Source organism: Mycothermus thermophilus (assembly GCF_041956435.1).
Source record: "Mycothermus thermophilus strain CBS 625.91 unplaced genomic scaffold VTJ04scaffold_7, whole genome shotgun sequence".
Taxonomy (NCBI): Eukaryota; Fungi; Ascomycota; class Sordariomycetes; order Sordariales; family Chaetomiaceae; genus Mycothermus; species Mycothermus thermophilus.
The window spans coordinates 367,759-381,145 of record NW_027191433.1 but is presented as its reverse complement, the minus strand read 5'-3'; the positions used below and the strand labels follow the sequence as shown (position 1 = coordinate 381,145).

Below are 13,387 nucleotides of genomic sequence, written 5' to 3'. Positions count from 1 at the left end.
ACACCGCAATCATCAGATGTATATACAAGACGGCGTGCAGAGCGGCGATGCAACATCTGTTATAAACAACCATCCCTTACTGTTCTCTCTGTCCAGACCCCTGAGATACCTAGGACACCCTCCACCCAGACGCCTTTCCCCAGCCCGGAGCTCACTTTGACAAAAACTTCTGGAACGCCTCCTGCTCAATGACCACATTCCCCACCGCCCTCAGCCTCTTCCTCCCCGCCTTCTGCTTCTCCAACAACTTCTTCCTGCGCGTGATATCGCTGGCATGCAGCTTGGCCAGCACGTCCTTGCGGAACGGCTTGAGCGTCTCGCGCGCTACGATGCGCTTCCCCGTAGCGGCCTGGATGATCACCTCAAACATCTGCCGCTCGACGTGCTCCTTGAACTTGGTGACCCACTCGCGGCCCATCCTTTCCACCTGGCTGACGTGCACGACCCGCGCGATCGCGTCCACGGGCTTCTTGTTGACCAGCAGGTTCAGCTTGACCAACTGGCTTTCTCGCCAGCCAGCGTCTTCGTAGTCGAGCGTCGCGTAGCCTTTCGTTGCGCCCTTGAGCTTGCCGAATAAGTCGTCCACCAGGCTCGCCATGGGCAGCTCGTACTTGAGGATGACCTGCGTCGAGGTGAAGTACTCGAGCGACTTCTGCACCCCGCGGGCCGTCTCGCAGATGTCAATCACCCGTCCGACATACTCGTCAGGGAGGGTGATGGTCGCAAGCACGACGGGTTCGTACAGCGTCGCTTTCCTCATCCTCGGGTCTTCGGGCTCGGGAAACTCGGCCGGGTTGGTGACGATGGTTTCGTCGCCGGCCTTGTCGCTCCAGACGATGCGCGTCGGCACGGCGGGTTCCGTGATGATGATATCCGCGCCGTGCTCCTGGCGCAGGCGGTCTTGGAAGACGGAGCAGTGCAGACTGCCCAGAAAGCCCAGCCTCCACCCCGCTCCCAGGGCTTCTGAGAAGTCCTTCTGCAGCGTGACACTGCGATCGTTGAGGACCAACTGTCCGATACTGTCTTCCAGTTTGCCATAATCGGATTGGTCCGTGGGAAACGCCGCGACGAAAACCATCGGCTTGGGCTCCTCGAAGCCAGGATACGGTTCCACCTTGTCCTCGTAGCCGGCGATGGTGTAGGTATCGCCCAGCAAAGCGTCCTGGATGCGTTTCATGCCAGGGTTGAAGTAGACGTACCCGACCTGTCCGGTGCGGAGGACCGTCTGGGGGATTTGGTCGGGATGCTGGATCCCCACGCCGCCGACGGTGTACTCATTGCCCGTCGCCATACTGACCAGCCGGTCGCCTGGACGGACGGAGCCGTCGAAGATGCGGACGAGCATGATGACACCTCGGAAGGTGTCGTACCATGAGTCGACCAGGAGCATGCGCAACGGGGCGGACGGATCGCCGACGGGGGCAGGGATGTGGTCCAAAACCGCGGGGAGGATGTCGGGGACGCCTTGGCCGGTTTTGGCGCTGACTTTGACCGCGATGGATGTGTCAAGCTCAAAGGCGGTTTCGAGCTGCTCCAACGCGCGGTCGACGTCTGCGGTGGGGAGGTCGATCTTGTTGACGACGGGGACGAGAGCCAAACCTTGGGCGAAGGCCAGGTAGAAGTTGGCCACCGTCTGGGCCTGGACGCCCTGAGAAGCGTCGACCAGCAGCAGGGCGCCGCCGCATGAGGCGTAGGACCGGGTCACTTCGGCGCGGAAGTCGACGTGGCCCGGGGTGTCGACGAGGTGGAGCAGGTAGTCGAGGCCGTCGCGCGGGTTGCGGTAGATCATGGTGCATGTCTGGGCTTTGACGGTGATGCCGCGCTCGCGCTCGACGTCGAGCTTGTCGAGGATCTGCTTGTTGTCGCCGCTAGGGGCGACGGTGCCGGTGAGCTCGAGGAGCCGGTCCGACAAGGTGCTCTTGCCATGGTCGATGTGGGCCACGATACAGAAGTTCCGGTAGCGTTCGAGGGGGATGGCGGCAATGCGCTTTTCGAGCTCGGCGGCACGGCGCTGTTCGGGGCCGTCTTTCAGGGTGGCATAGGTGCGGGTCAAGGTAAGGCGGGGTTGAAGGAGCTGTGGTGTCCGAAGGTCGCGCAATCGCCGGGTCAAAGGTTGTGTTGGCAGTCCTCGTCGATGTCCTTCTTTCTGGACCAGACAAATCGCAGGTGTCTGATATGAGGACAAGGCAGTCCAACTGGTACAGTGCCGACCGGTGCTTGTGACTCTGCTACCTTTGCAAAAGAGGTGTCCTCGAGGAAAGCCGGTGGCCGTCAACGACGCAGCATGCGCCGGCGCCAGACGCAGACGCAGCCATAGCCCCATCCGTTTATGATGGCCTGGCACAAGGCGTGTGCAATTGGCGCTCCGGGGGCATGCAATTGTCTTGACTGAGGGTGGATGTGTTTGACGACGTCGGGGTTTGGACCAAATTTGGTCCTCCGATCGGCCCGTCCCGCCGTCTCGGGTCTTATCAAGCTTATCGCCAGGGGTACCTATGGTGGGGCCTCACCACTGCCTGACAACACCTCAGGTACCATTCCTTACCTGACCGTATTGAACCGTCCGGTTACCACGGACCTCACCTCCGGCCATTCGCTCCTTGGTCAGGTTACTTGTGCCGACTTCCAGGGCAGTTAGAGCCAACATGTCTAGGTAAGGAGATCTACTGAGACGAGTAAGTATGCGGTTTCTTAGTGTTGTTCAAGTCACACACAACCGTGGTGATGACTTAATCGCGTTCCTCTCCCCCCAGAGTTGTTTGAGCTGTGGAAGCACTCAATTTCGTGTCCTTATTGTTCGTATATGCGTGGCGCACACTCTGGCCCGAGACCAGGTCTCACATACCCGGAATACCAGACGTCCGCCATGATAATCCAAAACATGTTTCTTCACCCTATGTCTCTGTACAACCCCGGGCATTACCGGACCAACCTCATCCAGCACTGGACCCCTGGATCAACGGGCTGGCTTTTGTAGCTGTCCTTCGTAGTTGTCACGAGACCGACCAACTACTCAACAACTCTGGGGCAGTCATCGCGGCAATATAGAGGGCATAGCAGCCGATTCTTCCCTGATTCCAGAAATGGATGTAATTTGCGCCGGCTGAGTGCAAAGAAAGCGAAAGTCCATGAACACCACTTGTCGTCGTAAACAGCACTTCAACTTCAGATCCGACTGTAGTCTACTCGCACCAATGGGGATACCAAACATGCTCATGTTGAATAACCCTGCCTCTCCTGTTGGTGGGACATACGCTTCCGTCAACCGGCATCACCAAGACGAATGCCATATCCATTATATGGTCGTAATCGAGGTACCGGCCAGGAACAGAGGCATCAGTGTCAGACCGTCCGCCGTTGTTTTTCCACCAATGCCAACGCTCCGGTGAATTTCCTCTCCTGAGCGGGAGCGGATCTGGGGAATATTAGATTGAGGTGGAACTGTGCAGAACGAGTGTAATTTCCATAGTATAAACAACGTCAGGGGATTCACTCATAATATGTCCAGCAGGTGAACAAGGCTTGGCCTAGACTCCTATTCCTGGATGCTGATATTGAGCTGTATATGTATACTTGTTGCAGGTCTCTGGAAAAAAGGGCGCGGCAAGGTTCGAGGCACCTTGGCCGTGTTTTATCCGATCGTCGTTCCGCCTGTGTGGATGGTGCGGCTAAAACCCCGTGTCCGTTTTGACGCCAAGTTGATATTGCCGTGCACAAAGACATCGAGTCTTGGCCCAAACTATGTCTCATAGACAAGCTTGAGGCTGGACCTGAACGGTCATTAGAGGTTGCATTGGCCATTGCCCTACGCGGGGCCCCGCACCGTTCGTCAAATGCCGAGTGCTCCGTTCGGCTACAAGTTGGCATCTAACGTTGCCATGCCGGTTGTTGTGTACGCCAACACCATGCTGTGAGGAAGGCCTCCGCACATGTTGACTAATAACCGCCGTGGAACACATCATATGCCAAGAGGGATTGTATGTACTCGCGCGGTGGGAAGGGGAGTAGCTTTCGATATTGATGCCAGCAACATTGGAAGATTACGGAATATGCTGTGCTGAATTGGATGGAATTAATATTCCATGAATAGAATTCCCAGTTCTTATGTCGAGGCCCAAGAGAGTATAAAGACTCCCGCCTCGTCCCTCTTCTCTAGACGTCGCCACTGGTCCCGTAACCACCTGTTGGAGTCCCTCGTTGTCCATCACTGCTGTGTGTTCCAACAACCTCGTCAAGATGAAGGCTTCCCTCCTCTTCCTCCTGGCGCCCTTCGCGGCGGCGGCTCCCACCGTCGAGCCCCGCCAGGCTGCCCAGAGCATCGACGCCCTCATCAAGGCCAAGGGCAAGGAGTACTTCGGCACCTGCACGGATCAGCGCCTGCTCCAGACCGGCCGCAACGCCGCCATCATCGAAGCCAACTTCGGCTCCGTTACGCCCGAGAACAGCATGAAGTGGGAGTCGCTCAACCCCCAGCGCGGCGTCTACACCTGGGGCCAGGCCGACTATCTTGTCAACTGGGCGACGCAGCGCAACAAGACCATCCGCGGCCACACCCTCGTCTGGCACTCGCAGCTGGCCGGGTGGGTGCGCAACATCAACAACCGCAACGAGCTCATTGGCGTCATTGAGAACCACATCAAGACCGTCATGGACCGGTACAAGGGCAAGATCTATCACTGGGTATGTCCGCTGCCAATGACACCCCCCTGGACTCTCATGGTCAGAACTATTAAAACTATTAACACATTTGTTCCAGGACGTGATCAACGAGATGTTCAACGAGGACGGGTCCCTCCGTCCCAGCGTCTTCTCCAACGTCCTGCGCGACGAGTTCGTCGGCATCGCCTTCCGTGCCGCGCGCGCCGCCGACCCGTCCGCCAAGCTCTACATCAACGACTACAACCTCGACCAGCCGGGCTACGCCAAGGTCACCCGCGGCATGGTTGACAATGTCCGCCGCTGGCTGTCGCAGGGCATCCCCATCGACGGCATCGGCACCCAAGGCCACCTGCAAGCCGGCCAAGGCGCCGGCCTGGCCCAGACCATCCGCGTCCTGGCCGGCTCGGGCGTCAAGGAGGTCGCCGTGACGGAGCTCGACATCCAGCAGGGCACCAACACGCAGGACTACGCCAACGTGGTGCGCGGCTGCCTCGACGAGCCCAAGTGCGTCGGTATCACCGTTTGGGGCGTTCGTGATCAGGTGAGTGACAATCATCCTGGACATGACATTGTGAAAGGGGGAATGAAGCAGAGACTGACGTTTGAATGCAGGACTCGTGGCGCCCGCAAGGCAACCCCCTCCTCTTCGACGGCAACTACAACCCCAAGGCCAACTACAACTCCATCGTCCAGCTGCTGTCTCGTTAAAGGGTTAACAACTAAGCGGGGCATCGGCAATCATCCCTTGCCAGGGCCTGGCAAAGTAGATGACAAAAAGGTGTACACAGAGAGTGGACTGAAGTTGTGTCGGAGACAAATGGGATGAATGTATGTATGTACATAGGTGTTCAATAGGAGATTTCTGGACTTGACAAAATGATTCCTGTCAGTCAGTCTCTACAAGACGTCCTCTGTCCTGGTGTAGATAATGAGTATTTGGTCGTGAATGACGTCGCCCTTCATACGATGGAGCACCCTGACATCCCCCTTAATTATTATAGGTAAAAACCTACCTGAGCTACCGAAGGTACTCAGAACCACACGGACCCTCAACCGATTGCCGTACACATATGTCGCACGTCAGAGACGGTATATCTGGTGCGCTGGCCAAGCATCATCAACGCATTGGCTTTGGTGTTACACCATGACAACCCCACAGTACCAGGGAGAAACTCAGCATGATCCGTGCAACTAAGAAATATATACTACTACTCAAAAACGACGGCCATGTACACATAACACAACCACCTAGCCAACCCCATCCATGCTCTTCCACTCGTTCTATCCAGTCCATGCAATGCTTCGCGGCCATCTCCCTCTTCCAGCCCCATTCTTCGGGTATCCCAGTCCTGCCTGTTCTCCAGGGGCACAACAATCCACGCTTCGCATATCCATCCCTCCGGAGCCCAAAAACACCCCGTTGTGTATCATATGGGAATTCCAACGCCTTTTCCACCCTTCCTTGTGTATATCCGACTCTTATCCCGTGGACAATAGAATAGGCGTATGCTCCGTCCAAACTCATCACATCCATCCATCCCCTCCTATGGGGACCACACCTCTCAACCCAATAGCCATGAATCACCAAACAACTTGTCTCCCAACTTTCAAACCATCACCGCATTACACTCCAACCCTCTCCCAAATAAAACCCTCAAGCCAGAACCCATTCGGTCCCGCGCTTGACAAACTTGTCCAACAACATGGTCATGTCGTTAAGCACAAACCGGCAGATGTAAAAGGTAAAAAACTCCGCGGCGTGGCGAGTGCACAACTCGAGGCCAACCTGTGTCTTATCGGCATGGCGCAACCCAGGGTCTTCCACTTGGCGAGCGATTTGATCTGAACCACCAGCAAGACCTTGGTCAGTCGAACGCGCCACCACCATTAAAGAAGGCAACAAGACGAACAACTCACCGACTGTCTGCGCAGCGTCAAACAACCTCGCCAACGACGCCATGTAATTCGCGTTCGGTCCCGTAAACACCACGCTCGACACGTCCCTCTTGACCGGCCTGCTGGTCGGGTGGTTGGTCATGGGCAGGCTGGGATGGATCGTGCCGTCCTTGCCCGTCTCGTGCAGGTTCGTTGAGCTCGCGCCGCCCGCCGCGCTGCCGGCTCTGCTCGAGCTGCCCGACGTCGCAGACAACCCGGGCAGGTTCGCCGAGCTGTTCTTGCTCCTCAACCTTCTCCAGGAAAACGCACTCCCCTTACCAACCACACTGCCCGACCGTGGAACGCCTGATGCGTCTCCTTCATTCGCCGCCGCCGCATCTTTGAACATCGCTCCCGCACCAGCCACGCCAACGTCGTTCCCCAGCTTTTTCGTCAGCGTAGCCTGAACCTGTTCCAACAATCCCTCAAAGGCCTGCATCTCCTCCAACACGGCATCGGCGTCGCAGGTATCCACACGGGCCAACCGCTGCAGCGCAGCCGTCAGCAAGTCGCAGTTGGCAATCTTGTCCTCCACATTGCGAAGCTTGACGCCCTTGACGCGCCAGACGTCCCGGGGCACAAACAGCTTGTTGCTCAGGTAGCCTCCGCGTGGGTGGCACAAAGTCTGGTAGAGGCAACGCATCAACCAGAAGGGGCGAAGCATGACGTCGTTAGGACAAGGCTCGAGCGGGGCTGGGGCGTCTTGCGTGAGCGGGTTCGGAGAGCCAGGACGGTCAGAGGAATGGAAGTGATTCTCGAAGAGGTGAAGACCGGTCGTGTTGCCGCCGCCGGAGCCGCTGGGAATGCGGTCCCTGATGTTTTGTGGAATCGAGGGAACGGCAGGCAGGCGGCTGCCGAAGTGGGTGCTGAACGGCGTACCAGGGGAGTGGTCGGAGGTTTCATCGGCGTGGGAGATGGAAAGGTTGCGAGTCCGCAAACTCCTCAGACTCGAAGAGGAATAGTTCTTGCGCAGGCTGGGACGGACAATCGACGGCGTGCCAACACGCGAATACTCCTCGGGGGGGTTGGGTACGGGAGGAAGGGGCGGCTCTTCATCCCGGGCGCCAGGGACGGGAGATGGACCGCCCCGAACAGTGGGTAGTCCAGGGGCGCGACCGGGGCCAGCGGAGAGCGCCTGGCGCTGCTGAACAATGTAGCTGCCGGCGGTAAGCTGGGAGGGCATTCCGGGCCCTGCCGTGACCGGTCCTGGGGCAGGCGCAATGTTGGCCGTTTCAATTTTGAGTTCTCTGGCATTCTGTCCTGACAACCGGCGGGTGCGCACACTATCGGCAGGCCGTTGTGCGCTAGGTGCAAGAGGATGTGTTGAAGTGTTCGGAGCAACCAGCAGCGGCCCCGCTGGAACCTGGGAAGCGGGAGCCGGTGGTGATGGCCCCGAGGGAGCTTTGCCTGACGTGCCACGGGGAGAGAGCTCGTCCTCGCTGACAGGAGTAAGCGTCGTCGTGGCGGTTGGGGGGTTTGAGCTGGATGAGCTATGCCATGTCTGGCCCGTCATTCCGCTAGAGTCCGACTCCCGTGGCACGGGGTTCTTGGACGGTAACCCAAACGAAAACTCCGCCATTGCATTTCCAGCTGGATCGTCATGGCGCATCTCGTCATCCGAATCATTGCCATCAAAGAAATGGTCTCCAAGACCTTCCTGCCTCCTGTACTCCTCATCCTCAATCTGTTGCCGCAGCCTTTCCTCTCTTTCCGTTGCCAGTTCCAAGGCCTCTCGTTCCGACTCACGCACCTGCTCACGTGCGAGTTCCACGCGCCGCATGGCGCTGACAGCAGGTACCGCCTGCGCTTCGTAGTAGCCGTGCGCGACGTAGGCTGTGTCGTCCGGTTCGTACCCATCATCGTAGGCAGCCTCGATGGCATCGTCGAGAGCGGCGTCGAACTCGGCCTCGGTGGCGCCGCTGGGATTGCGAAGATGCCTCCGACGAACTCGTGAGGATGACGCGGAGTGGACAGACGACGTACTCGCGTGATCCGACTCGTCGATGGGGTCGAGCCAGGAGACGGATTCATGGCTATTACCGCGACGATGAGACAGGGACTGAGCCGTCGCGGGGCGACTGTAATTCGGAGCTTCAGGCGGAGGTCTCTGGGGGCTTTCGGGTGCGGCGGGGGCTGTTGGCGGGGACGCCCGGGCTGGAGACAGTGGACGACGCGGGGACAGGGGCGGCGGCATGTAAGCGGAATCGGCCTGGGGTGGGCGAAATGCAGAGGTGGTGTTGTTGGCATTGCTGTTGTACCGGGCGCGCGAAAAGGCAGACTGCAGACTGTATTGTGCAGTTAGGTAAGATGACGGCGTTTCCTTCGCGGCGTCTCTGGCTTCCCTCTGGTCGGTTGGTGGAGGTGGCGCGCGAGCAGGGGGAGGAACAGCCCTCATTGTCTCCTGAGGTGGTACCTGGCGATTGGCGAAAAGCTCGGAATCGTCCGCGCGTTGCCCAACAGCCGGATCGGTGGGAACGGTGGCGGCCAGCATGTCGTGTAGGTCTTCGCTAGGCGGCCTCGGAGGAAGTTCCCTGTCGTCAATCTCAACTCCAGCCAACTGTTCGTCCAACTCCATCACACGGGCGAGGTATGTCTCGTGCTAAAGACAGGTCAGTACCGAACCAGAATCGCACAAGTGCGCCATGACTCACAATATCCTCGAGCCGCCTGCGATCTTCGTCTCCCTTCGTATAGTGGAGAACCTGCTTGAGCAGAGAGCACGCCTCTGCGTAGGCTCTCCTGGCCCCCTCAAAGTTCCCGGCGTGGTCCAACTGGACGGCAGTCTTGGCTTTTTGCAAGGCCTTGGCCAGCGTTCCTCTTTGCGATTGTGCCCTTTGATGCCTCCTCCCGTCCCCCGACCGTTCCCTTTCTCGGCTTCGGGAGGACGCAGTGCTGTCGGCACTGCCCATGGCCGCACGACTGTGGCCTCTGGGTTGGCCGTTGTGATACGGCATGGTGGCTGATTCGTGGGTTAGTGACATCATCGTGGGTGATTCGGCTAGCCCGGTAAAGAAGGTAGGTGACTCGTTCTCTGGCTCTTGTGCGGAGGTTGACAGTTCTAGCCGCGATGTACCGTTGGTCACGGGCTCTTCGTTTTCTTCTGGTGTGGGAGAAAACCTAGAAAGGTTGAACTGGAGGACCTCGTGGGCTAAGGAAGGACCGGTTGAAATACGTGGCAAACTCTGGAGAGGCGGGATCGAGGCGGATGGTGGTGAGTCACGGCCTGATCTCCGCGGTGACAGCTGAGGTGAACCGTCTGATGTTGACGGCCTGGATTTCCTCCCCGGCGATTGAACAACTCCTAAGATCTCGGCACTAACTCGACGAGTAAATTCGGCAAGGTGGGATGCTCGGCTCGATGTTGTGGAGGTCGACCAGCGGTTCAAGTTGCGCAGAGTATCACTTATGCCTCCCCCACTGCTCGAGCGTGAATGGCCTCTCCTGTGACGCGGCTGGTCGTCTCTCGCGGCGTCGGATACCCTAGGCGCGGGGCGGGGGTCATTGAACTGCGACGGGATCGGAGGAACGGGCTCGACCGGTACGATCTGGCGAACCACTTTCGCGGGCGGGAGGAGCGATGACGTGCGCGGGGGATTCACACGGTTGAGCGACGACGACCTCGGGGGATTGGGCGGGTTCGACGGGGCGGCCGAGAATGCGGCGATGTGGTGCACGGGCGGAAGCGGAGGTCGGGAGGATGAGCTATCGTCGCGGCGGTGATTGTGAGCTTGTTGTTGATGTTGGTGGTAATAGCTGTGGAAGAAGCTGGTCCTCGCGCTGGGATTGCCCTCGTCTCGGCTGCCGTTACGGAACCGTCGGGACGGCGAAGCGTAAGGACCGGCGACGTCGGCGAAGCCGCTAGAGGGCAACGGAGGTGTTCTGGTCGAGGTGGTTGTGGTAGAATGGTAGGACGAAGTTGAGGGAGCGGCAGCAATGACGGCGGGGCGGGATGAGGACATTGCGGGAATGAGTCCCGGATCGGCTCCCCAGTGCTGCAGCGCGCGTCTTCGGATCCTCTCGCTCTTGTCGCTGCTTGGACGAAAAAGACAGCCGCCAGCCGAATCGAGTCAGGTTCGGGGGTTGTGTGGGAGGCTGGCTGCTGGCGCTGGCGCTGGTTTGTCGAGCAGGATCCAGTTCCATCCAGGGGCGAAACCAAGACAGGAACAAGCGTGGAGAGTGGGCCCCCCGAGTTGGGCTGGGGGTTCGTGTGTGCGATGTGTGTGTGGTGAGTGGTGTGTGTGTGCGTCGGGCGGGCGGCCGGGCAGCTTGTGCGACTGCAAGGCGCAGGAGTCGGACGGGGCAATCAGCCGGGCTGCGTGATGACGGGAGGGACCCAAGTGTCCCCCCTGGGGCCACGAACCAGTGTGCTGCGGGCTGCGAGCGAGTCGCTGCAGGCTGAGGGGGTTCCGTGGTGCTCCGTGCTAGTGCCGGCGGGTGTTGGCCAGTGCTTCGACGGGCTTCAATTGGCCGGATGGCCCCTGGGGACCCGATGGGCGCAGCGCTAAGACGAGCAGTCGGGACCCTCGCACGGCGATCAACCGCCCCCGCCTTTCAAGACAGACTTCTCACTTTGGGAATGGTTGCGTCGGTTGCTGACGGGGAGCTGATCCAATAGTCAGGGTCGAGCGAAGAGCGGAGCGATTTGCGATGACAAACCTAGCTGGGAGTGGAAATGGACCTGACGATCACCAAGTGAACAAGACAAGAAGGGCGAGTTGTGTCGAGTTGTGTTTGATGGGAATCGTCAGCGCGAAACGTCCAAGAAGAGGGCCAACAAGTGAACACAAGGTTCCATTGGCCTCGGCGGCGCCGCATGAGAGTCAAACTTTTTGTCGATGGGACAGCCCGTTTCCCAAGGCTTCCAAGACAAAAAGGGGCAGGGCAGAAACATGGACAACAAACGCGTGGTCGGACCCGGCGCAGTGGCACTGATTCCCCTTTTGTCAACGTCAAAATCTATTGTAGAAAAGATGATGGGATACTGTGTTCCTCCCTGCAAAGCCCGGGCACGTTGTTGTTTGGGGTGGAGTTCGGATTGTGCTTGTCCAGGTTGCACGTTTGGAGTTGGAGTCAAAATGATGACATTGGGGTTAGATGAAATTTTCCATTTCCATTTCCATTTCCATTTCCATTTCCCTTCCATCTTCGACAGGTTCCTAGTGTAAAGCAGGGCTCCTGCCTTCCCGCTCCTCAAGTGAAGAACCGCGTGTTTTGGGTAGGCTCAATCTCCTTCATCTCCGTTTCCAGAAGGCCGCCTTCCAAATCAAGAAACTGGAGATTGCCATACAGTGCGGGGATCTGTCATCCACACACCGTTTTGTGGCTCTGCCCCTGTGGCTCAACCCTGGGAATCATGGAAAATCCCCTCGAGGTCGGCAACAAACACAACTCGACATCACATCTGAAGCCATCAGAGAGACATCCCAAAGACATTGCGCAACCAAAACGAAACCAACGAGGCAAACCCGTTGCTACCCAACGCAGCCTTGGCTTTGCTGCACGATGGTGTCCCTTGCAGCATGGAGATGGAGGTGGACGGCGTGCAAACATGTGGCGTGGAACGGGTGACGTCTGTTCTCGGCTGCACTGCATTGCTGGAGCCTGGAGTCGCTAATTTTGGAACTTGGAGATGACCCATCAACATCTGACGACAACAACGACAACAACACAGCCTTGAGTCTACTGCCTTCCGGGATGCCATCTCCCTTCATCCCGTCGCTCAATCGATGCCAATTGGCACGTCGAGTTCCATTGCTGCATGGCCGTGGGATTCGCCATGAACATGTTTCGACTTGGAAATTGTGCCGTGCTCCCTTTCTGTGACGTTGCGTCCACACAAAACCTGAGACGCACATCAACATCCCGAATTGTTTCAAGGCCACAGTTGTTCTCGACCTACCTACCTCTCCCCTCTGTTTTTGCCCACCGGCCGGTCCGTCGTCCGAAAATACGACCCTGGACGGTCACGCCGAACCAACAACGCCTTAAAGAACAAGGAAACTCAATCAGCTGAATCATCTGTCGCGTGGTGTCATGTTTCCGTTTTGGAGATATCCCCCGAACAAACAATGCCCCTCTATGGCTTGGTCTGCAATGACGAATAATATGGCAGGCGCTGGTATTGCCAACGAGTTTCGAAAAGTACTTTGAACCTTTCATGATGCCATGATCGTCATCGCCAACTCCTTTCACCAAAGCCCTTGTTCCTTCTCTTTCCTCACCGCACCCGCCGGCATCGAACGATGGGCATCATGCCGCGCTCGCCATATGGCTTGTCTGCCGGAACGTGTTTCGCGGTATTCCAGCACATATCACAAGATCGTCCTCTTCGCCCCTTTTGAATTGGCGATCTCTTGCTGTTGGTAGCAGGTACTTTGTAGTAGTAGTAAATCTCGTTTCACACTCCCACGTTTGCGGTTGCATCACGGTCGCATGGAACGTCGAGAATGCGAGGAGGATCGGCAGGTCGAGGTCGCGTCGCGCACCCCCTTTCGCGTTGCAGATCATGGACCTTTCTTCTGCTCACATTTGAAGCGGATGTCCTCGGCTGCCGGCGAGGCGACTCCGGAATTGCTACCATCCGCCTGCTTTGTTCAAGGAAAGCCCAAGTTATCTTGAAGGATTCGATGCCAACGGTATGTATTGTGTAGTTTGGTTGTTATTCTCTCAGTCGCAGTTGGCAGGTTGCCCCCATTTTTTTTCTGGCACCGCCAGACTCCGTACCTACACCATGACGTCAGACCTCCCACCAGATTGATCCGGCTCCGCAGTGGAATTTTGTCCGTGCCACAAG

At 57.9% G+C, this 13,387-nt stretch overlaps 3 protein-coding genes across 3 annotated transcripts; 1 reads left to right on the top strand and 2 right to left on the bottom strand.

The window, feature by feature from the left end:
- Nucleotides 1-151: 151 nt before the first annotated feature.
- Nucleotides 152-2,323, bottom strand: VTJ04DRAFT_9683 (uncharacterized protein; the record flags this gene model as incomplete). Its single annotated transcript, XM_069368257.1, has 1 exon — nt 152-2,323. The coding sequence occupies one exon, from the start codon at nt 2,321-2,323 to the stop codon at nt 152-154; it is 2,172 nt and encodes a 723-aa protein (XP_069214419.1).
- Nucleotides 2,324-4,236: 1,913 nt separating this feature from the next.
- On the top strand, nt 4,237-5,367 carry VTJ04DRAFT_9682 (uncharacterized protein; the record flags this gene model as incomplete). The annotated part of the gene is made up of 3 exons (XM_069368256.1): nt 4,237-4,680; nt 4,757-5,200; nt 5,272-5,367. 3 exons carry the CDS (start codon nt 4,237-4,239, stop codon nt 5,365-5,367), a joined length of 984 nt encoding a protein of 327 aa, XP_069214418.1.
- Nucleotides 5,368-6,313: 946 nt separating this feature from the next.
- On the bottom strand, nt 6,314-10,553 carry VTJ04DRAFT_9681 (uncharacterized protein; the record flags this gene model as incomplete). Its single annotated transcript, XM_069368255.1, has 3 exons — nt 6,314-6,501; nt 6,577-9,193; nt 9,246-10,553. 3 exons carry the CDS (start codon nt 10,551-10,553, stop codon nt 6,314-6,316), a joined length of 4,113 nt encoding a protein of 1,370 aa, XP_069214417.1.
- Between the last annotated feature and the right edge of the window lie 2,834 nt (nt 10,554-13,387).